At 48.1% G+C, this 25,625-nt stretch overlaps 1 protein-coding gene across 3 annotated transcripts in view; it reads left to right on the forward strand.

Moving 5' to 3' along the window:
* Nucleotides 1-24,944, forward strand: part of srgap2 (SLIT-ROBO Rho GTPase activating protein 2) — a 230,400-nt gene extending 205,456 nt beyond the window's left edge. For all 3 annotated transcript variants that reach the window (XM_060845267.1, XM_060845268.1, XM_060845269.1), the window contains 4 exons: nucleotides 6,974-7,154; nucleotides 10,532-10,678; nucleotides 11,375-11,705; nucleotides 20,605-24,944. In XM_060845267.1, coding sequence (XP_060701250.1) covers nucleotides 6,974-7,154; nucleotides 10,532-10,678; nucleotides 11,375-11,705; nucleotides 20,605-20,988 — 1,043 coding nt within the window. In that variant the 3' untranslated portion in view covers nucleotides 20,989-24,944. The remainder of the gene's footprint in view (nucleotides 1-6,973; nucleotides 7,155-10,531; nucleotides 10,679-11,374; nucleotides 11,706-20,604) is intronic.
* Nucleotides 24,945-25,625: the final 681 nt, after the last annotated feature.

Below are 25,625 nucleotides of genomic sequence, written 5' to 3' on the forward strand. Positions count from 1 at the left end.
TGTCCCATTTGCCAGCACTTGGCCCATATCCCTCCAAACTCTTCCTATTCATATACCCATCCAAATGCCTTTTAAATGCTGTAATTGTACCAGCCTCCACCACTTCCTCTGGCAGCTCATTCCATACACACACCACCCTCTGTATGAAAAAGTTGCCCTTTAGGTAGGTCCCTTTTATATCTTTCCCCTCTCACCATAAACCTGTGCGCTCTAGTTTTGGACTCGCCCATCCTGGGGAAAAGACCTTGTCTATTCACTCAATCCATGCCCCTCATGATTTTATAAACCTCGATAAGGTCACTTCTCTCTCAGCTTCCTCCCTCGAGCTGCCCCATTGTTTAGTCAGAACATGGTTGCTCTGTTTGTGGCATCAACGTCACGTTCCCGCCTGCCCCCAATAACCTTTGACCCCTTCATAGTCAAGATTCTGACTCGGCCTTAATGATGTTCCCTACAAAGGTTTGAGACGCGTGGATAGGGTGAATAGCCAAAGTCTTTTTCCCAGGGTCTGGGAACTGAGGACATAGGTTTAAGGTGAAAGGGAAAATATTTAAAAGGGAACTGAGGGGCAACTTTTTCACGCAGAGGGTGGTACGTGTATGGAATGAGCTGCCAGAGGAAGTGGTGGGGGCTCGTATAATTGCAACATTTAAGAGGCATTTGGATGGGTGTATAAATAGGAAGGGTTTGGAGGGATATGGGGCGCGTGCTGGCAGGTGGGACTGGATCAGATTGGGATATCTGGTCGGCATGGACGAGTAAGACCGAAGGTCTGTTTCCGTGTTGTATGACTCTATAACTCTGTGACCTGCCTCTACACTTCTCCGGAGAAGAGAATTCCACAGACTCTCAACTCCCATCATCTCCTGATGACTGTCTCTTCATCTGCTTAAGCTCAAAGCTCTTGAATTCTTTCTCGGAACCTACTTTATGCACTCCTCCTTTAAGCCATGAAGTCAGAGAGACAGAAGCAGACCCCTCATACTGTGCAGATACCCTAAATTAATCTTAGTCCCATCTGCCAGCACCTGGCCCATATCCCTCCAAACCCTTCCTATTCATATACCCATCCAGTTCCCTTATAAATGCTGTAATTGTACCAGCCTCCACCACATCCTCTGGCAGCTCATTCCGTACACGTACCACAGTCGCAGCTTAATACCCAGCAGTTTTGCCTTTGCTTCAGGTCACCTGTTGTAATACCTCTGTATGTAACTTGGTGCCAAACTGTGGCTGATTTACGTCCATTTTGGGCTTTTTAAACATCACAAAATGTCCTATATCAATGCAAGTTGTTGTATTGGAAGGATTGCTATACGGTTGAACCTGCCCCATCCCCCAGAGCCTCCTGCACAACTTGGCCGAGTGGCTGAGTCACAGGAGGAGCCGGGAATATTCAGTATCACACTGATCCACGGGGGTCTGCAGTGCAGCTGTCCTGTCACAGTTACTGAGGGGGGGGGGGCGCGGAGGGCAGGGATTTGATCTTTCAAAGCTGTTTCCCTTTTGTTTTACTAAAGCCGTGGTGGATTCAGAATTATACATTTTCCCTCGGTGAAATCTGCGGGAATAGTTGGAATTCCAGCCTCCATCCTTCCTGCTCTTGGCACTGTGTACCTCAGCTCGGTTGGAGGAGTGTATGGATGAATCGCGTGTGTAAGTCAGGCGTGTGTGTGAATCACGCTGAAACTGTGTGTGCTTCAGAGAGTCTCTGATGCTTCGGGTGACTCTGATCGCACTGTCACGCTACACTGAGGCGTTGTCATGCTCTGACGTGCAGTTCAACAGCACGAACAAGGCTATTTTTCATCTTGTTGACCTGCCCTGAAGGAAAGGGTCACCTTCCTACAACATGGCTTGTGTTCTTTAGTTCCTCTGCTGGAGAATGAGTTAGTGTGCTCAGCCTTGTTCCGTTCCCCATTGTCTAGCTCCGTCACTTGGCAGTCGGGGTGTGTGTATGTGAAAGTGTGCAGGTGGCGACACTATGATCATTAACTCAGCAACCAGAGCAGACATGATCCCTTCCTGGTGTAGAAGGTAACGTTCTCACTGATTTTAACACAATCTGATCAAGGCTCTCAGCTGCTTTCGCTTCACTGGAATGTGAAGAAAGACCATGTTTAAAAACATCTAATCCTCCCAGTTTCCCACCAGAGACCACAGGTTTAAATTACTCCCCAAAAACATCTACATCCAAAACTAAATAAAAAGTTATCATTAAAACTCTCATTTACGTCCATCTCTTGGGTGCTTGCCATAGTTGGCCTTCTATTTCCCCACTGAAAATGTGTTGCTGGAAAAGCGCAGCAGGTCAGGCAGCATCCAAGGAGCAGGAGAATCGACGTTTCGGGCATAAGCCCTTTTCGGCTTATCCCCAAAACGTCGATTCTCCTACTCCTTGGATGCTGCCTGACCTGCTGCGCTTTTCCAGCAACACATTTTCAGCTCTGATCTCCAGCATCTGCAGTCCTCACTTTCTCCCTTCTATTTCCCCGCACAGTATAAGAACATTGGAACTAGGAGCAGGACAGAATGAGTGGAAGAGTGTGGTGCTGGAAAAGCACAGCCATTCAGGCCGAATCCGAGGTGCAGGAGAGTCAACGTTTCCAACAAAAGCTCAAAACGTCAACTCTCCTGCTCCTCGGATGCTGCCCGACCCGCTGCGCTTTTCCAGCACCACACTCTTCGACTCTGATCTCCAGCATCTGCCGTCCTCACTTCCTCCCAGCAGGATAGAATGAGGCCATTCAGCCCCTCGAGCCTGCCCTGCCATTTGTTATGATCATGGTTGATGTCATCTCATCCTCAGGTCCATGTTCCTGCTCACTCTCCCATAACCCTTCACCCCGTTGGGATGTGAGAGCTGCAGAGGTTCAGCTCAGTGTGACTCTGATGTTCAGGAAGTCTGGGCGGGGATGGGGGGTAACTAATCCAGACAGAGGTGGAGCGGGGGGGACGTTCTAGTGTTCAGTCATTGAGTTCACTGGGTCCCATTCAGGGGGGGTGAAGTGAAGGGTGTGGGTGGAGATTGAGCGCACCCTTGTGTTGGGGAAAGGAAAAACCATCCAGTGCTTCCACTCCCTTCACAAGATCATACAAGACAGGAGGGGAGAAGGCCATTCAGCCTTTTGCGTCCATTCTATCATTCGGTTTTGAAGCCAGTTTCCTGCATACTCTCTGTTCCTCTGGGTTTTTGGCAAGAATTGATCAGTCTCTGTTTGAACATTTTCAATGACTGAGCCTCCATAGGGTAGAGATTTCCCAGGAGACATCAGCTCTCTGAGAGAAGGGATTCCTTCTCATCTTGGTCCTAAATAACTTCTCCTTTCTCCGGAGACACTGTCCGTGGTCGGTGACCCTTGACCCACAGCACATGCAGTCCCCATGGTCCAGAGGACTCTGCTCAGATGAAGACGGTGGGAGGAGATCTTGGTTGATTTTGCTTTTTGTTTTGGATGTGTACAGAATGCCCGTGGTCTCAATCAGTGGTTAGCACTGCTACCTCACAGCGCCAGGGCCCCTGGTTCGATTCCAGCCTTGGGTGACTGTCTGTGTGGAGTTTGCACATTCTCCCCGTGTCTGTGTGGGTTTCCTCTGGGTGCTCCGGTTTCCTCCCACAGTCCAAAGATGTGCAGGCTAGGTAAATTGGCCATGGGAAATTGCCCAGAGTGTTAGATGCATTAGTCAGAGGTACATATAGAGTAGGGGAATGAGTCTGGTTGGGTTCTCGTCAGAGGGTCGGTGTGGACTTTGTAGGGGCCAAAGGGCCAGATTCCATACTGTAGAGATTCTAGTCTAAGGACAAATAAATAAAAATCACTCTTCGCATGTCCCAAGCCAGTGAAGCACTTTGTGACCATGATTGTACTGTAGAGGGCGCAGCAGCCAGCAATCGCACAGCAAGATCCCAGAAGTGGAGGTCACTGGGAAGAGGAAGTAAATCACCAGATTAGCTAATCCTCCCTGCTATTGGCTGACTAATCATTATCAACACAGGACTCACACACAAAGGTAGCTGTGAAACCAGACACTGGGGGAACAGCTGTCCTTCATCGATGGAGGAGAGAGATTGGCAGGAAGACTTGAGCTTTCAGGGAGGAGTTTCCTCAGGACTCTGTCAGCACTGTGTTACACACATGGCTTTTACACATATGTAGCTTTCCCTGATCTATGTCAACGCTGCATTGACATCCACCCTGGGGAGTGTCTGGTGAATGGCATGCCTGCCGCTGAAAACCAAAGAGAGAGGAGTGTACAGCCCCACCCGATGTGCTGTAATTAGATTAGATTACTTACAGTGTGGAAACAGGCCCTTCGGCCCAACAAGTCCACACCGACCCGCCAAAGCGCAACCCACCCATTCCCCTACATTTACCCCTTACCTAACACTTTGGACAATTTAGCACGACCAATTCCTCTGACCTGCACATCTTTGGACTGTGGGAGGAAACCAGAGCACCCGGAGGAAACCTATGCAGACACAGGGAGAACGTGCAAATTCCACACAGTCAGACGCCTGAGTCAGGAACTGAACCTGGGTCTCTGGAGCTGTGAGGCAGCAGTGCTAACCACGGTGCCACCGTGCCGCCCAATGTGCAGCACTGCTGCCAGAATGATTACTGAGGCAGGAATGTAGAGTTGGACTCCTCAACTTGGCAAAACAAACCGTGACTGAAGCTGACAGTCCACACGGTAACACAGAGTCACTCACATTCCCTTGTAGCCTCCCTCACACCTCCACAGGCTGTTCATCTGCAACAGGGACCAACAAAACTTGTTTCAAACCTTTCACATCTTGCCTGTCTTTGCCACAGCAAGTGGTTGAAGCCAAAATGTAGAACGTTTTCAAAAAGAGTTTAATGTAATGTAGAGGTGCTGGGGTTGGATTGGGGTGGACAAAGTCAGAAGTCACATGACACCAGGTTATTGTCCAACAGGTTTATTTGAAACCACACAGTCACTGCACTGGATGAAGGAGCTGCCCTCTAAAAGCTTGTGATTTCAAATAAACCTGTTGGTTTGTAGTCTGCTGCCGTGTGACATCTGAGTTAGATTTAACTCTTAGGGCTAAAGGAAGCAAAGGGTATGAGGAGGAAGTGGGATCGGGGACTGAGATGATCAGCCTTGATTAAATTAAATGACACAGCACGCTCAAAGGGCCGAATGGCCTGCTCCTGCTCCTGTTTTTGATGTTTCTTCGATGCCCCTTGTGAAAGTGGGAGAATCACTGCGTTGATTGACTGCAGTCTGTGTGAGATGGGTACGCGCAGTGCTGACAGGGTGTGAGCTCTACAATTCCCACCCAGTAACACTGAAGGAATGACCTAAGTCAGTCAGGAATGGAATTTAAAATCAACAGCGTTTCCCAGAATGGAGTGAAGCAGCACGCCCTTTACCTTCCACTGAAATTCACGGCAGCTGACCTGATTATATCAGCTTCCTATCGGGATTCGAACTCTCCCTCCGCACAATGAAGATCATTGTGATTAGATTAGACTTACAGTGTGGAAACAGGCCCTTCGGCCCAACAAGTCCACACTGACCCGCCGAAGCGCAACCCACCCATACCCCTACATTTACCCCTTACCTAACACTACGGGCAATTTAGCATGGCTAATTCACCTGACCCGCACATCTTTGGACTGTGGGAGGAAACCGGAGCACTCGGAGGAAACCCACGCAGACACGGGGAGAACGTGCAAACTCCACACAGTCAGTCGCCTGAGTCGGGAATTGAACCCGGGTCTACAGGCGCTGTGAGGCAGCAGTGCTAAGCACTGTGCCACCGTGCCGCCCACAACTCATTTACTGCAAAAAATCCTTGAGATCGGTGTCACCCAAAGTGAGGCAGGATGTCTGCTCCCTGAGTGGGGGGAAGGGTCACAAGCTGAAATTGTGCTGTCACCATCTCTGAGGCCCCATCCCCCTACTCTCATAGGCTTCTCCAGCACCCTCCCCAAATCTCACCAAACCCCGAAATGGGGTCATAATGGGGCAAACAGCTGTAGGCTATTCCTGATGAAGGGCTTATGCCTGAAATGTCGAATTTCCTGTTCCTTGGATGCTGCCTGACCTGCTGTGCTTTTCCAGCAACACATTTTCAGCTGTAGGCTATACACACTGAAAGCCAGGATGGTCAGTGGAAGGAGGGAGTTGGGTATAGGGTCCAGTGATAGGAGTACCTTTCAATAGTCTCCCACACAGGCCCCCCATCCCTGTCACTGGCTCATTCATTGGCTGCAAAATGTAAACATAGCCTGGGAGGTGTCTGGCTCACTTTTGGGTTAGAGATAGATAAGTTTTTGATTGTCAAGGGGATCAAGTGGGGAAAAAGTGGGAGAATGGGGTTGAAAAACATATCAGCCATGATTGAATGGTGGACTCAAAGGGCCGAATGGCCTAATTTTCTGCTCCAATGTCTTATGGGTCCACCACTGCTGGGGTAAGGCTCAGTAAGGCTCAGGCTGTGAGCATCGAGGGGCATATTGGGCAGAACTGCCCCTCAGTGCCATTCAGTCCTGCCCAGTCTATGCAATGCCCATGTGTGGGCATTGGCTTGACCTCAAGTGAGGGCTCTGCCAAGTTTGAGATTGTGTTAATGTTCAGTGGCAGCTCCTGCTAAAGGAATCGATATGAGGGAACTGAGACCAGAGGGTCTGGGGCCAGCAGGAAGTGAAATGGCTGGAATTTTTATTTATTTTATTAACCAGGACAAATTACAAACAGTTTACAATAATCAGCAATTTACTGGGGAAAGGGGCAGCAACAGCAGCCCCCAAACCCACCAGGTCACAGGGAAAAGAGGACAAACCTCAAACCCCACTGTTATTATATCAAAACAGAAACAGTAAACGCAGCCACAGGTAGACAGTCCAATAAACCGAGCAATAGAACAGTGCACATATTAGAGGGACTTTTATTGCGAGAAGTGTCCTGAGTGGAAATAAACCCTTCCTTTCTCCTCCCTTTGCAGAAGGTGAACCGATTGAAGCCATTGCTAAGTTTGATTACACGGGACGCACAGCTCGGGAACTCTCCTTCAAGAAAGGCGCCAGCCTCCTGCTCTATCACCGAGCTTCTGAGGATTGGTGGGAAGGTCGGCACAACGGAATAGACGGACTTGTCCCACATCAGTACATCGTGGTCCAGGACACGTACGTTTTCATTTAAACCCTGATAGATGTGAGATAGATAGAGATCCAAATCTCTGCGGTAGCTCATTATAGACAATGACACTGGAAGAGACTGCTTTCCCAATCCAAGCAACTGGAAGCCTGGCTCTCTCCCCATGGCCTTGCATCATTCTTTGATACAAATATTACTTCCCTTTTCCCAGACAAGGTACTATAGTGTCTATCCACTGCCTATAATTGAAACAACCCTCTTCAACAGAAAATCTAACTCTCTAATCTCTGTGCTTTAACTGCACAACCACAACTTTCCCTAATCTCGGTACCAAATCTCCTTGTGATTGGAAATCATTTCATTACATCTTCTGTGAAACCGCTCTGCTTCAGGAAGGTTAGCAGACTGGGCAGACAGGTGGCAAACGAACCAATCACTTCACTGGATACCGAGCGATTGTCTGAGGTTCCTCCTTCCATGGTAACTTCCTACACCGTGTTTTAATGACATTTCAATAACGGGCTCTCCAAAGCTGCTGCTAATGCTTGGTGTTGTGTGAAAATTAATCACCTCGCCTGACTCTGTGCTCCTGTTAACCAAACCCCGATGTACTGACTTTTAAATAGAGTTATAGACGCATACAGCATGGAACTAGACCCTTTAGTCCAACCTGCCCAGGCTGACCATGTTCCGAAACTAAACTAGTCCCTAAACTATGCAGTCGGTCCATATCCCTCCAAACCTTTCCTATTCATGAACTTATCCAAATACCTTTTAAATGTTGTAACTGTACCTGCATCTACCAGTTCGTCTGACAGTTCAGTTGATACGCAGACCACTCTCTGTGTAAAATTTGTGCCCCTCTAGTTTTGAACAGCCCCATCTGAGTGAAAAGACCCTTTGCTCATCACCTTATCCCTGCCCCTCATGATTTTATAAACCTCTATAAGGTCATCCCTCAATTTCCTATGCTCCAGTGAAAAAAGTCCCAACCTATCCAGCCTATTTTTATAACTCAGATCCTCTATTCCTGGCAACATCCTGGTAAATCTTTTCTGAACCCTCTCCAATTTAATATTATCCTCCCTGTAACTGGGTGCCCAGAAGTGGACACAGTATTCCAGAAGAGGCTTCACTGACATCCCGTACAACCACACCGTGAAACTGTACAGCACAGGAACAGGCCCCTTGGCCCACCATGTTGTGCTGAACATGATGCAAATTAAACTAATCCCTTCTGCCGCCCTCAGTCCGTATTCTTCCTTCCTTCTGTATCCATGTGCTTGTCTAAAAGTCCCTTAAACACCCCGATCGTATCTACCTCCACCACCACCCCTGGCAGTGGGTTCCACACTCCAACCACTCTGAGCAAAACACTAGCCCCTCACATCTCCTTTGACCTTTGCCCCTCGCACCTTAAATGCATGCCGCCTAGTATTCGACATTTCCACTCTAGGGAAAAAAATTCTGACCATCAATCCTATCGATGCATTTCATAATTTTATAGACATGACATCCCAATTCCTATACTCAAAGGTCTGAGCTAAATGCCTTTGTAACCACCCTCTCTAACTGTGACTAACTTCCACAGAATTATGTACCTGAATCCCTACGTGTCTCTGTTCTGCAGCACCACCCAGGGTTTTACCATTAACTGTATAAGTCCTGTCCTTTTTAGTTTTACCTCACATTTATCCAAATTAAATTCCATCTGCCACTCCTTGGCCCATTGACCCATTTGATCAAGACCGCTCTGTAATCTTTGATAGCCTTCTTCACTGTCCACTATATTCCAAATCTTAGTGTTAATCGCAACTTAACAATCCATATCTCCTACATTCTCATTCAAATTGTTTATGTAAATGACCAACAGAAGTGGACCCACCACTGATCCCTGTGGCACACCACTGGTTCCAGGCCTCCATTCTGAAAACAACCTTCCCCCTCCCTCTCTGTCTCGTACAAATAATCTTCCTCAGCTCCCACTTGCGCATCATTTTCTAATCGAACCCTGTGTTCATTTCCGAAGCCTGTGGGCGCTCTCTGTTGCTTGCACATTTCCACTCCTACTCATGCCTCTTACAATGTTTTGCCACATTTTTTTATTCACATTTCATTCATTTGCCTCCTATCTGCTGTTTTCTCTCATCCGACCTGCTGTTTGTCACTTTTTATAATGTCTTCCAAGTTGAAGGGTCATTAACACCGAGGACAGAATTGGATTTACCCATATGGGGAGGGGGTGCCCAGATTGATCCAGTTCCTGTCCCTTCGACAATAAGCTGTTTGCTTCCTGTTTGTTGATCAGCTTTCTCTCCCTGTTACTATATTTACTCAAGAGCCACAGGCTGAATATTTGTAATGAGTTTCTTGTGAGACACTTTATTAAACACCTTCTGAGAAAGCAGATGCCAAGCCTTCGCAATATTTCAGCAGTTTGTCACTCAATCCTCTGTTCAGTTCTTTTCTGGCTTGCTTTACTTTGATCTGATCCATGTGGGAGGCAACTCCAGCACCTTCCTACCTCCAACACAATTTATTTTAATCATTTGTGAGACTCAGGTGTCTCTGACTACACTAGCATTTATTGCCCTTCCCTAGTTGCCCCTTGAAAAGGTGGGGATGAGCTGCCATCTTGAACTGCTGCAGTCCTTGTGCTGTAGGTTGACCCACAATGCAATGAGGGAGGGAATTCCAGGACTTTCACTCAGTGACACTGAAGGAACAGCGATAAACTTCTAAGTCAGAATGGTGAGTGGGTTGGAAGGGAATTTGCAGGCGGAGGTGGGAAGATCCAGTTGAGGTCCTTAAATGGACAGTTGTTGCCAGGATATGACCCTGTATCTAAGGCACCGAGAGGTACTTGGCATCGAGAGCTGAAGTGGATCCTGCACCCTCACTCACCCTTGCAGCCAATTCCGCTTCACAACCCCTTCCCCACAGCCTCCAACTCATGAGATCTCTCTTGTCGTCAGCCACCTTCAGCCTGATCCATCCTGCGTGAGCCTGGGCCTCCCTGGGCTGTAATTCCCTCCTTGATGGCACCACTGTGCAAAAGAGATGCTGGCCTCTGATTCGCCAGCAACTCTAGAGATGGATTTGTGGATGGGGGTGGGGGACATCTGTGGGGGGAGGGGGGGGGGGGTCATGTGTCTCAGTTTGAAGGGCGTTCCCAGGGGGAGTTTCATTGAGTGTTAATAACCATCTGAGGGGGTAAGACATTGAACTACCCAAACGCGAACCCGTGGAGTCTTCGGAAAATTATTCCAGTTGTTTTTATACTTTATGTTCAGAGTACTTTTAAATTGATGTTTTATGTTTATATGTAGGGACATAATCTTTATATCTCTCTCTCCATCCACCTCCCCCCCCATCCCTCAACCCCCTCCCTCGCTCTCTCACTCAGTGATGATACATTCTCTGACCGGTTGAGCCCAAAGGATGACATTGAGCCGAGCAGTGCCCCTCCCCCAGTGGAACAGCCCCTGTGTAAAGGCAGTGTCAGTTCACCAACGGGACATGTTGCTGATATCTACTTGGCAAACTTGAACAGGTCAGAAATGAATGTGTTTGAAAATGGGAACATACGGTGTGAAAACAGAGAGAGGGTTTGCCGTTCGGCTTGTCTACGACAGGGAGCAGCTCCAGGGGGCTCTGTAACTATTCTCAGCCATACCGGGAATCAGTGCGGAAAGGGTTGTGTGGCTCTCTCAGAGCTACCCAGTGATGATGAACCCAGAGGATTTCATTTGCAGAGCGACCTGCACTGATGGATTGGTGATGGTTACGAATCCAATTGTAGATTCGCTGTTTGGATAAATACTAGGAGGAGCTGAGGAATCACTGCAGTTTGGGTGAAGGGTACGAGTGTGGGATTAACTGAAAAGCTCTTTGACAGTGGGTGGCTCAGTGGTTAGCGCTGCTGTGTCACAAAGCCAGGGACCCGGGTTCAATTCCAGCCTTGGGTGACTCTCTGTGCGGAGTTTACAAATTCTCTTGGTGTATTTGTGGGTTTCCTCCCACAGTGCAGGGATGTGCTGGGTTGGTCATGGGAATTCGAGAGTAAGGAGCTGGGTCTGGATGGGATGTTCTTCAGGGGTCAGTGTGACTCGATGGGCTGAATGGCCTCTTTCAGTGCTGCAGGGATTCTATGATTCTAAGTGTAAGCACAGCCTATAATAGGCTGAATGGCCTCCGATACTGTACTGTTCTCTGGTTGTAAGTTGTTCCTTTTGGATTATTGACCCAGGCAGAAGAAGAAGGCCGAGGTTGGTAGTGTCCGACGCTCTTTCCGTTCCGCTGAAGGACCTGGCATCGCTGGCCATGGGCTCGTGCCTGCTCCTGCAGACAGAGAACCACAAACCTCAGCCAGTCTCCGGAGCTCCACCCAGGTTCCCCCAAACAGCAACAAGGAGACAGTGGACAAACGGTCAGCGATGGTACACGGGGGTCCCAACGCTGTGACCCGCCGGCCCTCAGGCAATAGGGTCGACAGCCCACAGGTTCGCAAGGCAATGGCAGCCGGGAGGTCCAAGAGCTTCAGTAACCACAAGCCGCTGGACCCGGAGACAATTGCCCAGGTACCATCTTGCTTTCTTTCATCTGGCTCCCACAAAGCTGGTTGGCCCCCATCTTCACCCTGTGCAGCCCGAAGTGCAGGGGTATGGGGAGGCTGATAGGCACTCACTGAGCTTTACCAGTTACTGTGGTAATCATTAGGCAAAAGTGGGGACTGCAGATGCTGGAGATCAGAGTCCAGATTAGCATGGTGCTGGAAAAGCACAGCAGGTCAGGCAGCGTCCGAGGAGCAGGAGAATCAACATTTCAGGCAAAAGCCCTTTCATCAGGTTTTCCCAAAACATTGATTTTCCTGCTCCTCAGATGCTGCCTGACCTGCTGTGCTTTCCCAGCAACATGCTAATCTGGACTGTGGTTATCATTGTCTACTTTTGAACCACAGGCCATTCAGCCCTTCGAATGTGCTTCACTGTTTGATTAGATCATGGCTGACCTGCCTGTGTTTTGAGTTCTCCATTCCCACCTCTCCCTGATAATTCTTCAATGCTACTCAGGCAAGGAACTCTCTGAAACTCCACCATCACAATATTTAATGACACCACCCCTTCCCCAACCTCCTCCACCTCCTGAAGTAGAGTTCCAAACCCTCACTGAAAAAAATTCTTCCAAGAGGGTAATCCCTAATTTTAAACAGTGTCCCCTTGTTTGGGACTTGCCTACAATTCAACCAGTCCTTCCTCCCCCCCCTCCCCACTCTCTAAACTCCAGTAGCTACAAAGTCAGCCTGTCAACTTGTCCTTCAGAGTCCACCCACTCATTCCAGGCATCAATCTGGTAATCATCCTTCAATGTATTTGCATCCTTCATTAAGGAGACCAAAATCTGTACATGTTATTCCAGACCTGGTCTCTCCAATGCTCTGTGTCATTGAAAGCCAACATCCTTACTTTCATGACAAACAAAAAAAATGCTGGAGGTCACAGCAGCTCAGAAGCATCATGGAGAGAGAGAGCAAGCTACCATTTCAAGTCCAGATGAAGAGCTCAGATGAAGAGTCATTGAGAGTTGAATCATTAGCTTGCTCTCTCTCTATGGATACTGCCTGACCCACTGTAATCTCCAGCACGTTTTATTTTCTGTACAGATTCTAGCTGCTGCAGGAATTTGCTCTTTCCTTTAATGTTCATTTCCTTTCAGAACAAAGGATAACATTCCATTAGACTTGTGAATCATTTGCTGTACCAGTATACCTTACATTTAGTGTCTCACCCATGAGGACAACAAACCCTGCAACCGTTCTTTGCTTAAATAATATTCTGCTTTATTACTGATCACACCAGTGAAGCATTTCATATTTTCCCATGTTATACTCCATCTGCTGGAGTTTTGCCCACTCACTCAACCTCTTAGATTGACCTCCAACCTCCTTCAGTCTTTTTCACAATGTACACCCCGACCTATCTGTGTGTTATCTGTGAATTTTGCCACCCTCTGCCTTCAGTCCCCTCACCTGAGCTGAGATCCTACCCCACACTCCAGTGGAACTCCCGCTTGCTATTTCCTGCCAATCAGCAAAAAAACACGTTGATTCAAACAATATTGTATACTGGATGAGAAACCGGTGCTAATTGGTGAGCTGCTAGACTCTGGTTGGTAGAGCTGCTGCCATATCGGATACACCCGTTAAATGATGCTGCATTCTCCATGGCAACATCTCTACCAGTTGTAGACCTTTTTTTACCAACCAATCAGCACTCTTTTCTCATCGCAAAGTGTTGTTCTCCTTTACCTTGGTGTTTTATGTCATAGAGGTGCAGCCAGTTCTGCTATAACGTGTTTCTGCAATGTGGATTGGCTTTAATAAGATTGACGAATTGGTAGAATGTGTACCTTCCTTACCTGTATTGTTATAACTGCAAATGTGTTGCTGGTCAAAGCACAGCAGGTTAGGCAGCATCTCAGGAATAGAGAATTCGACGTTTCGAGCATAAGCCCTTCATCAGGAATAAGAGAGAGAGAGAGCCAAGCAGGCTAAGATAAAGGGTAGGGAGGAGGGACTAGGGGGAGGGGCGATGGAGGTGGGATAGGTGGAAGGAGGTCAAGGTGAGGGTGATAGGCCGGAGTGGGGTGGGGGCGGAGAGGTCAGGAAGAGGATTGCAGGTTAGGAGGGCGGTGCTGAGTTGAGGGAACCGACTGAGACAAGGTGGGGGGAGGGGAAATGAGGAAACTGGAGAAATCTGAATTCATACCTTGTGGTTGAAGGGTTCCCAGGCGGAAGATGAGGCGCTCCTCCTCCAGCCGTCGTGTTGTTGTGTTCTGCCGGTGGAGGAGTCCAAGGACCTGCATGTCCTCGGTGGAGTGGGAGGGAGAGTTAAAGTGTTGAGCCACGGGGTGATTGGGTTGGTTGGTTCGGGCGGCCCGGAGGTGTTCTCTGAAGCGTTCCGCAAGTAAGCGGCCTGTCTCCCCAATATAGAGGAGGCCACATCGGGTGCAGCGGATGCAATAGATGATGTGTGTGGAGGTACAGGTGAACTTGTGGCAGATATGGAAGGATCCCTTGGGGCCTTGGAGGGAAGTGAGTGTGGAGGTGTGGGTCCTTGGGGCCTCAAATTCTCTATTCCTGAGATGCTGCCCGGCCCGCTGTGCTTTGACCAGCAACACATTTGCAGCTGTGATCTCCAGCATCTGCAGACCTCATTTTTTACTGTATTGTTATAACGCAATTCTGGCCCCATTAGTTTAAATGGCGTTGTGACTGCACAATTTTCTTATTACAGAGGAACCTCGATTATCTGAAGGACATAGGCAGGGAGCATTTCGTTCGGTTAACCGAATTCCAGATAATCAAATACTGGATAACAATAGTTTAGCTCAGCATCGGGACCTTGCGATCTTGCCAGATAACCCGATATTCAGATAATCAAATACTGGATAATGGAGTTTCCTCTGCACATGAGACCGCATGAGAACGGAACTATCACATTATATCAGAACCACCCGTACGCAGCATGGAAACAGAGCTTTCAGTCCAACTCATCCATGCTGACCAGATATCCTAACTTCATCCAGTCCTATTTATCAGTATTTGGCTCACATCTCTCTAAAGCCTTCCTATTCATACACCCATCCAGATGCCTTTTAAATGGTGTAGTTGTACCAACCTCCACTACTTCCTCTGGCAGCTCATTCTATACACGCACCACCCTAATGATAGCCTGGTGATATTATTGCTGAGCTGTTAATTCAGAGACCCCAGGTAATGTTCTGGGGACCCAGGTTCAAATTCTGCCGTGGAAGATTGTGGAAATTAAATTCAAGAAAAATAAATCTGGGATTAAGAGTCTAATAATGACCATGAATCCAGAGCCAATTGTTTGGAAAAGCCCAGCTGGTTAAGGAAGAACTGCTATTCATACCTAGACTGGCCAACATGTGACTCCAGACCCAAGCAATATGACGGACTCTAAATAATTAGGGCAATAAATGCTGGTCGAGCCAATGACATCCTCATCCTGTGAATGGAGGAGAAAACACTCTGCATGAAAAAAATTGCCCCTCAAGTTCCTTTTAAGTCTTTCCCCTCTAACTTAAACCTATGCCATCTAGTTTTGGGCTCCCCTGCCCAGTCCATGCCCCTCATGATTTTATAAACCTCTATGAGGTCACCCCTCAGCCTCTGATGCTCCAGGGAAAACAGCCCCAGCCTGTTCAGCCTCTCCCTGTAGCTCAGATCCTCCAACCCTGGCAAAGTCCTTGTAAACCTTTTCTGCAATCTTTCCAAGTTTCACAACATCCTTCCTGTAGCAGGGAGACCAGAATTGCACACAATATTCCAAAAGTGGCCTCGCCAATGTCCTGTACAGCCGCAACATGACCTCCCAACTCCAATGCCCAATACTCCGACCAATAAAGGAAAGCATACCAAACACCTTCTTCACTATCCTATCTACCTGCGACTCCACTTTCAAGGAGTTATGAAGCTGTACTCTAAGATCTCTTAGTTCAGCCACACTCCCTGGGGACTTGCCATTAAGTGTGTAAGCCCTGCCCTGATTTGCCTTTCCAAAATGCAGCATTTGCCATTTATCTAAATTAAATTCCATCTGCCACTCCTCAGCCCTTTGGCCCATCTGATCAAGGTCCTGTTGTACTCTGCGGTAACCTTCTTCACGGTCCATGACACCTCCAATTTTGGTGTCATCTGCAAACTTACTAACCACGCCTCCTATATTCACTTTTTGCAAACTCTCCTGATGAATACTAGTTATAAAAACTTTGACAAAGTGTGTCCTTTTTCAAGATTATTCAAGTTCTGGTCTACACTAATTAAGATTAACAAAAGAATTTGTAGTCAAGCAGTTTCTCCCAAGGTTCATTCAGCACCGCCAAGCTTTCGCCCACTAATCCACCAACAAAGTATTGAGCTATTGATGGCCTTGTTAATGCACATTATTATTTGTAATGATTTGTGAATCTGTAGCCCCAGTTCCATCGCTCCTCTGCCAGTTTTAGAATATTATTTTCTGTGGAGTCAAAGGTTTCCTTGTCATTGCTGCCAAATGTACAGCAGACAGCACAACATCTACAGAACAGAAAGCTCTTGGTTAATTGTCACACAAGAGAAAGCAATGTGTTCATAAGTTCTTTTATTGATGTGCATTCAGTGGTGGAACACAATCCTGAGGATAGTGTTACTGTCTGGGGACTTTGAGTAACTGTTGAGTGATTTACGATGATGGGGGTGGTGCAGTTGGGGAGAGATGTGAGCTTTGTTTCTTGGGAATTTTGTCAGCTCTGAAGTTACGTCAAACTGATGCTAGTGTGCGATATCTGAAGGAGAAGGGGGAGAAAGTGGAATTGGGTTTCCTGGAAAATGCAAATACAAGGAAAAGTTAGCAGTGTTCCCTGCTGAAGGCTGGGTGTACTGACTGAGCTGTTTGTCTGTCTAATGTGTTAACAATATACTGCAGCAGGAATTGGCCAGGAGCACTGGGAATTTCACTTTGATCATTGGTATCTAGAAAACCCTTGTGTTGCCATGGGCCCCTTGAATGATTGTAATGTAATCCTCCATTACCTCAAGCCCCACACAAATTCTTTTGAAATCACAATAATTGTTTTGTTTATTTTTATGTTTTCAACAAAGCATTCCAGACTCTGCAAGTTATGGCACAGAATCACAAGGCTTTTTCTCTTCAACATATATTTGCTTTTTCTTCAGAATCTTTTTGTACATGTTGATTTTTTTCTCACACCTACCCTTCCCCCAATTCGTTCCATAACTCAGACCACAGCCGGGAAACAAGGAAAAGGTGTCCTCCCATCGGGAGGTGTCTGAAATCTCAAGAGACTGGCTCGGCAATACTACAGCCATGTGAATCAAATGTTAGACTGTAAACACTGCACCGTCCTGTGTATAGCTGGGATTGTAAACACTACACCGTCCTGTGTATAGCTGGGATTGTAAACACTGCACCGTCCTGTGTGTAGCTGGGATGTTAAACATTGCACCGTCCTGTGTGTAGCTGGGATGTTAAACATTATATCGTCCTGTATGTCGCTGGGATGTTAAACACTGCACCATCCCATGTGTGGCTGGGACGTTAAACACTGCACCGTCCTGTGTGTAATTGGGATGTTAAACACTGCACCGTCCTGTGTATAGCTGGGATTGTAAACACTGCACCGTCCTGTGTGTGCCTGAGATGTTAAACACTACACCGTCCTGTGTGTGGCTGGGATGTTAAACACTACACCGTCCTGTGCGTGGCTGGGATGTTAAACACTACACCATCCTGTGTGTAGCTGGGATGTTAAACACTGCTCTGTCCTGTGTGTGGCTGGGATGTTAAACACTACACCGTCCTGTGTGTGGCTGGGATATTAAACACTGCACCGTCCTGTGTGTGGCTGGGATATTAAACACTGCACCGTCCTGTGTGTGACTGGGATGTTAAACACTACACCGTCCTGTGTGTAGCTGGGATGTTAAACACTACACCGTCCTGTGTGTAGCTGGGATGTTAAACACTACACCGTCCTGTGTGTGCCTGAGATGTTAAACACTACACCGTCCTGTGTGTGACTGGGATGTTAAACACTACACCGTCCTGTGTGTAGCTGGGATGTTAAACACTGCTCTGTCCTGTGTGTGGCTGGGATGTTAAACACTACACCGTCCTGTGTGTGGCTGGGATATTAAACACTGCACCGTCCTGTGTGTGGCTGGGATATTAAACACTGCACCGTCCTGTGTGTGACTGGGATGTTAAACACTACACCGTCCTGTGTGTGGCTGGGATGTTAAACACTACACCATCCTGTGTGTAGCTGCGAGTGTAAACTCCACCTTGTACATAACTGGGCTTTGTAAACATTGACACGTTTCAGGAGAAACCCAGCAGGCCTAGCAGCAGCTATGGAGAGAAAGTCGAGATAATGTTTTGTGTCCAGTGACCCTTATTCTAAACATGACCCAAAACATTGACTATGCTTTCTCTCTGAATATGCTGCTGGACCTGCATTCTTCCTCCAGCAATTTCTGTTTTTGTTTTTGATTTCCAGCATCCACAGTTCCTGAGTATATCTGGGGTGCATTATATTGTGAATAAATGGTCTGTACATACTGCCCAGTCCTGTGTATGATGGACACAAGTACACACTGCCCAGTCCTGTGTATGATGGACACAAGTACACACTGCCCAGTCCTGGTCTGTGACGGACACAAGTACACACTGCCCAGTCCTGGTCTATGACGGACACAAGTACACACTGCCCAGTCCTGGTCTATGACGGACACAAGTACACACTGCCCAGTCCTGTGTATGACGGACACAAGTACACACTGCCCAGTCCTGTGTATGACGGACACAAGTACACACTGCCCAGTCCTGTGTATGACGGACACAAGTACACACTGCCCAGTCCTGTGTATGATGGACATAAGAACACACTGCCCAGTCCTGTGTATGAGGGACACAAGTACGCACTGCCCAGTCCTGGTCTATGACGGACACAAGTACACACTGCCCAGTCCTGTGTATGACGGACACAAGTACACACTGCCCAGTCCTGGTCTATGACAGACACAAGTACACACTGCCCAGTCCTGTGTATGACGGACACAAGTACACACTGCCCAGTCCTGTGTATGATGGACATAAGAACACACTGCCCAGTCCTGTGTATGACGGACACAAGTACACACTGCCCAGTCCTGTGTATGATGGACATAAGAACACACTGCCCAGTCCTGTGTATGATGGACATAAGAACACACTGCCCAGTCCTGTGTATGACGGACACAAGTACACACTGCCCAGTCCTGTGTATGATGGACATAAGAACACACTGCCCAGTCCTGTGTATGAGGGACACAAGTACGCACTGCCCAGTCCTGGTCTATGACGGACACAAGTACACACTGCCCAGTCCTGTGTATGACGGACACAAGTACACACTGCCCAGTCCTGTGTATGATGGACATAAGAACACACTGCCCAGTCCTGTGTATGAGGGACACAAGTACGCACTGCCCAGTCCTGGTCTATGACAGACACAAGTACACACTGCCCAGTCCTGTGTATGACGGACACAAGTACACACTGCCCAGTCCTGTGTATGATGGACATAAGAACACACTGCCCAGTCCTGTGTATGAGGGACACAAGTACGCACTGCCCAGTCCTGGTCTATGACGGACACAAATACACACTGCCCAGTCCTGTGTATGACGGACACAAGTACACACTGCCCAGTCCTGTGTATGATGGACATAAGAACACACTGCCCAGTCCTGTGTATGAGGGACACAAGTACGCACTGCCCAGTCCTGTGTCTGTAACTGGAATATATAAATACCAATATGATCCATTAGTTGATTCCAATGTTAGGAATGATGACATAATCAACTTGGCAATAAAAATCTGTTGGCCTTGTCTTCTGCCTATTATTCCATTCACTGGCTTTAATCTGACCGACTACAGTTCACAGCAGCTAGTGGTCTGTTGGCATGATCACTGAGTGACGTACCCAATTCCTAGTGATCACCGGATCTCCCTCCCAATTAGAGGGTGGCGAACTGGTTTCTTCCCCATTCCTTATTCCCTAGAAAGTCAGACCTTTTTAAAGGATTAAGGTTTAAAATACTGTGGTTGAAATGGTGAAAATATCATAAGGCAGGGTGGGAGAGGAAACTGAAATTAGAATGACATGATGTTATAGCTTTAAGCATGATGTCCCTTTAAGAAGCGCTTTATGCAGATGAGTCAGGTACTTGGCATCACATGACCAGAAGCATCACCTATTCTGTGTGCTTGTGCTGTGTGTGGAGATAACTCCGTCCTGTGTGTGTTAGTTCAGCAATGAATAAATCCCAGACACCTCCTAGTAAACAGAATCCATGGATCTAACTTGTGTTACATATGGGCAGCACAAGGATATTCCTGTGTGGTGATAGAAATGGAACTCTCAGATATGTGATGATACAGACTAATTTATAAAGTGTCTTCCATGTCTTCAGCCCATTCCAACTCGCTTTACCTTCAGTGTTATGGAGAAGGGTCACTTTCTCTCCACAGATGCTGCCAGACTTCCTGTGTTTTTCCAGTAATTTGTTATTGTTTTATTTTTAGTGTAGTCACTGTTCCCATATCATTTCTGTGCTATTTATATTGAACATATGGCTAGTTAAGCTCAGCAGGTCAGGCAGCATCTGGAGAGAGAAATCAAAATTAATGTTTCCCCATAAGGGTCACTCAACCCAAAACGTTAACTCCGATTTCTCTCCACAGATGCTTCCAGACCTGCTGTGTTTTTCCAGCAACTTCTGTTTTTGTTTTTGATTTTCAGCATCCACATATTTTTTCTGTTTGATTTTGCGCCTACCTTTTGGCTGCCTCAGCGAATCCCTCAGGTTCCTGTTTGGTCCTTTCTAATATTTTGGGAAATTTTGTTTTGCAGGATATCGAGGCCACAATGAATTCAGCCCTGAATGAGCTCCGGGAACTGGAGCGTCAGAGTACAGTGAAACATGCCCCTGATGTGGTCCTAGACACGCTGGAACCCATGAAGACATCTCCATCGATGGCTCCCACATCGGAACCTTCCAGCCCCCTCCATTCCCGCATCCTGAAGGACTCGGAGTCCTCTCTGCAGAGGAGTGCCAGTTCCTCTGGGGATATGCCATGCACCTTCCGGCCAGTGAAGTCGGTGAAGATAGCAGCCCAGGTGAAACCGCCCGCTCTCAGGCCCAAACCTGTCGTCTTTCCAAAAACCAACCCGAGCGCCCCCAGCCTCGGCTCACCGACTACACAGCAACCGACAGACAAGTCCTGCACTGTGTGAGCGCCTCGCTGGAGTCAAGGAGTTCCTGTCTTGATTGTTTGCAAACAGGGAAATGGGGGACCAAACTGGCATCTTCAATCAACGTTGAGCTGGAGACGTGATCAGTGTTTGGCGCAGATTTCCACCCAGAATGCCAATCTGTCCTGACTTACCGTGAACTCTCGGTCTTCCTCCCATTTCTCATGATGCATCGAACTAGCAAAGGCCCACGTTTGCTTCAGTATAACATTTCAGTCTTCACAGTGAAACTCGGAACAAACCTAACACAGACTTTACTCAGTCCTTCAAACCAAATAAACCATGGAGTCGGTGTGTGCTCCATCACTCTCTCCAACGTTGGGAAATCCATCACTCCCCAGAGTTTTGCCCATGTACCCACAGGATTCAACACTTCTCCCGTGCCATCGAGTTTGGTTATTGAAGGAAAAGCAAAATTATTTGTTGCCTTGAAGAGTAACAATTTTATTGTTTTGGTTGAATCTTCATGACTGCTCCGGTGACACGGGTATTTTGGGGCCATTGTTTTGGCTCAAAAACTCACCACCAAAAAGTCACATTCCCCGACATGGAGTGTGCAAAACCACCAGTTCTTCAAAGAAATTGAACCCAGGACTGGCTGTGTCCTCCTTAGCATTTAACGTTACTTTTTTGAAGGCTGAATATGTTTATAGTATGAAACGTAAAACAAGGCTTTCCCTTTCAAGTGTCTCGGGAGCCCGGCCTTGTCAGCAGAGTTTAGCACAAAGAAATTACAATTGCTGCAATTAATTTTTAATTTTTTTTAATGGACTTTTATTGTGAACAGTTCATTGTAAATGGTGAATTATATTTTGAAAGATTCATGGTATTGAAAACTGGAAATGTTTTGTAGGTTAGCTGAAGAAAACTATTTTTAAGGGAGATATTCCTGGACCCGCTCAGATGCTGTACTGTGAAAGAGCCACGGCACAATCAACAGACTGGCTTCCTGATCCCGAATCTCTCATCCATTTATCTGTGATCTTAGATATGTTTAAATTAATTTTGATTCTTAGTAATTCCTTTTATTTTGTCAATGAACTGTTCCAGCCTGTTGACAGTATTTTTGTGCTCAGTGTTTGACTCATGTCTGAGAGGGTGAATGATGTTATCGTGAAAATGCCTGTATGTGAAGAGTTGTCAAAGCTGTCACAGTTGCAGAGGGTTTCACGGCACAGTGCAGTGTTAGTCTCTTCCCCTCTCTGCTGAGGTGTCTGATCTCAGGAATTGCGATTGAGCTCAGTGCTTCTGGGTTAGGAGAGAGAAGCAAGCCTTAAGTCACTCTTATTCCTTAGTCAGTGAACACTCTCTCTCCCTCCCTCCCAACTGTCCCAGTGGAAACGCAGCTACATTCTCCTGAGTGAGTGCAGGACTGGGGCTGTCCCATGGTAGGAAGACATTGGAACCCTCGCTCTCTGAGGGCCTGCCCCCGGAAAACAGCAGGGAATGTGTGGGACTCCATCAGTTTTCACTGCTCCTACCAGAAACCAGGACCTCCCCCAGCCCCCCACCCTGTACACAGGAGTACAAAGCACTTACCGAGGCTCCCAGAGAGTAACCCCTGCGCTATACTCCTGCCCCACTATGTGCGTTTCGGAGAACAGTGAGATACTTCCTGGAATATTGTTGCAGTCAATGGCTCACCCCAACTCTCACACTCAGTGAAATGTGACCATAAATAAAACCAGCCTTTAACTTACCGAGTGGGAGAATTAGATGGAGCTGCAGAGCACAGCCTCCGCAGTGACCAATAACTGAGCTTTCATCACCAGAAACTGAATATTGGAGTCAACCGAAAATATCCTGGGGCATGTGGGGAGAATGATGGCTCATCACAGACCCACCCCCAACCCACCACGGACACACCCCACCCACCCCCAACCCCGAGCCATCACACACACACCCCACCCACTCCCACCCTGACCCATCACAGACACCCCAACCTACCCCCGACCCATCAGATAACCCCCACCTACTCCCACCGCCGACCCCCCACCCAACCCCAGCCCTGACCCATCACAGACACCCACCCCCATCCCTGACCCACCACAGACGCACCCCACCCACCCCCACCCCCGACCCATCACAGTCACCCCCCTACCCACCCCGACCCACCACAGACATCCCCCACCCACCCTCAACCCATCACAGATACCCCCCACCCACCCTCGACCCATCACAGACACCCCCCGACCTATCACAGACAGCCCCCACCCCGACCCACCACAGACATCCCCCACTCACCCCCACCCCTGAGCCATCACAGACACACCCCACCCCCACCCCCCCTGACCCATCACATACAGCCCCCACCCCCGACCCATCACAGCCCCCCCCCACCCACCCCCACTCCTGACCCATCACAGACACCCCTCCACCCCTGACCCATAACAGACACCCCCCAGCCCAGCCCTGACCCATCACAGAAACCCCCGACCCATCACAGACATCCACCCCCACCCCCCCTTACCCATCACAGACACCCCCCACCCCTGACCCATCACAGACATCCCTACCCCCCACCCCCCTCTGACCCATCACAGACACCCCCACCACCCCTGACCCATCACAGACATCCCTACCCCCACCAACCCCCCTCTGACCCATCACAGACACCCCCACCCTCCTCCGAACCACTGTAGATATCCCGGTTTCTGGTCTACTATAAATACCCCCACTGCCTGGACTGTCTCCAGATACTGTATCCTCTGGACTGCCTCTGAGAGCTGCACTGCTGTAGGTCAGCCCCCAGACCCTCCCTCCCTCCCTCCCTCTCTCCCTCCCTCCCTTTGTGCGAGTATTTATAACCCATTTTAAATCTAGTGGCCAGTTGATTCCCTCCCCTCCAGGGCAGGGAGAGGAGAGAGGCTGAAGGGCAGGACTAGGATTACAGGGGGCCTGAGGACTAGAGGAGGGTGACACTGAGGAGGGGGGATGTTGGGGGGAGTCAGGCGATCACGGATGATTCACGGCTCACGGGGACCAATCAAATCCATCGTTATCCACAAGGGTCACAGCTCAGGGAGGTTCAGGCAGCCTGGAATGGAATCGGTTTTGGAGTCTTGGTGTTGAGGGTTGGCCCTCAGCTTCACAAACCGGGGAGATACACGAAAACATTCCCCATTGCCAAGTGACGTGAGGAAGGTCCCACCTTAAACTCCTTTCCTTTGAATGTCCGACTCGTGGTCTGACAATGAGGGTGAGGTGGGCTGAGTGACAGTCGGGACATGAACTGTTTCTCCTGTTAGACTCTCCCACCAGCCACACCTCCCCAGCTCCTTCATCCCTCCCCCAGCCTGGATTAATATCAAACAGAGGCTTGGTCATTAGACATCTGGGTCAACAGTGGAGGTGTGCCCCTGACTACTGGCAGAGTACCCCAATAGGTATATGCATGACCCTCCACAAGATGTGATCCCTCCAGTCTAAGAAAGCTCCCGGGAGAGATCCCTGATCCGGTGTGTCCCTAAGGATGAGAGCAGCGTGCAGTTAATCTTCGTTCCCTGTAAAATTCAGGCTGAACCCAGTGCTGATCACTCTCAGTTGGCCCCTAGTGGACAGCATTAAGGTGAAATGTGATGCTTGCTACAGTGGAACAGCCTGTAGCCATGCACTCAAGACACAACCTTGGGTTAGATTCCAGATTGGTCATCGACATGTAGCCAGCAGCTTCAGTGGGGAAGTGGGAGCAGTGTCTGGCCAAGTTCCTTGTGACTCCCTACCATTCAGTATCAGGAATCTGGCTCACTAATGGCTGGGGGAGTCCCTACCCAATGGTGTTGATGTGTTCAGGCCACTGCATTAAGAAGGCTGTAATAATTAATTGTACGGAGTATTTGTGTATATGTAACTACACAGTGACTGTAAGGTACAGCATTTTTTGGTACAGTATTGTGCAGAATATTAGATGTTAGTGTCAAAACAATAAATCTCATTTAGTCTCCAAAAACACCTTGCATTGCAGTGAATTATTCTCGGCCCAGGAGCTTGTTAAAGAGCAAATTGGATTCCATGATTGTACATTATAACAGTGATTACATTTCAAAACAATACTCACTGACTGTCGAGATATTAAAGGGGCTTTAGAAAAACAAGTCCCTTACTTCTTAGCCAACCAGTTCAAACTGTCTCAGTCCTAATTCAGCCTCCTCCTGTGCTCACAACCTGATAACACTCTCTGGTAAAAGGAAAGAAAGGCATAGTTATGGTTTTTAGAAATTCTCTTGTGGGATGTGGGTGTTACTGGTTGGGTCAGCATTGATTACCTGTCCCTAGTTACCCCTTGAGAAGGTGGGGGTGAGCTGCCTTCTTGACCCGCTGCAGTCCATGTGCTGTAGGCTGACCCACAATGCCCTTAGGGAGGGAATTCCAGGATTGTGACCCAGCGACATTGAAGGGACGGCTGATATATTTCCAAGTCAGGATGATGAGTGACTTGGAGGGGAACTTGCAGAGGGTGAAGTCTCAGTTGGAAAATCCGGTCTATGACATACAAAACTTTATTTATTGTTTGAAGGTGAAGGGGTATGGGAGAATCCATTCAATTTAAACTCCATCCTTAGAGACTTTTCATTTGAATCTCCCAATGAGGGACTGTTCCTCCACCCCAGGGAGCAACC

This window comes from Hemiscyllium ocellatum, chromosome 26, assembly GCF_020745735.1.
Source record: "Hemiscyllium ocellatum isolate sHemOce1 chromosome 26, sHemOce1.pat.X.cur, whole genome shotgun sequence".
NCBI classification, from domain to species: Eukaryota; Metazoa; Chordata; class Chondrichthyes; order Orectolobiformes; family Hemiscylliidae; genus Hemiscyllium; species Hemiscyllium ocellatum.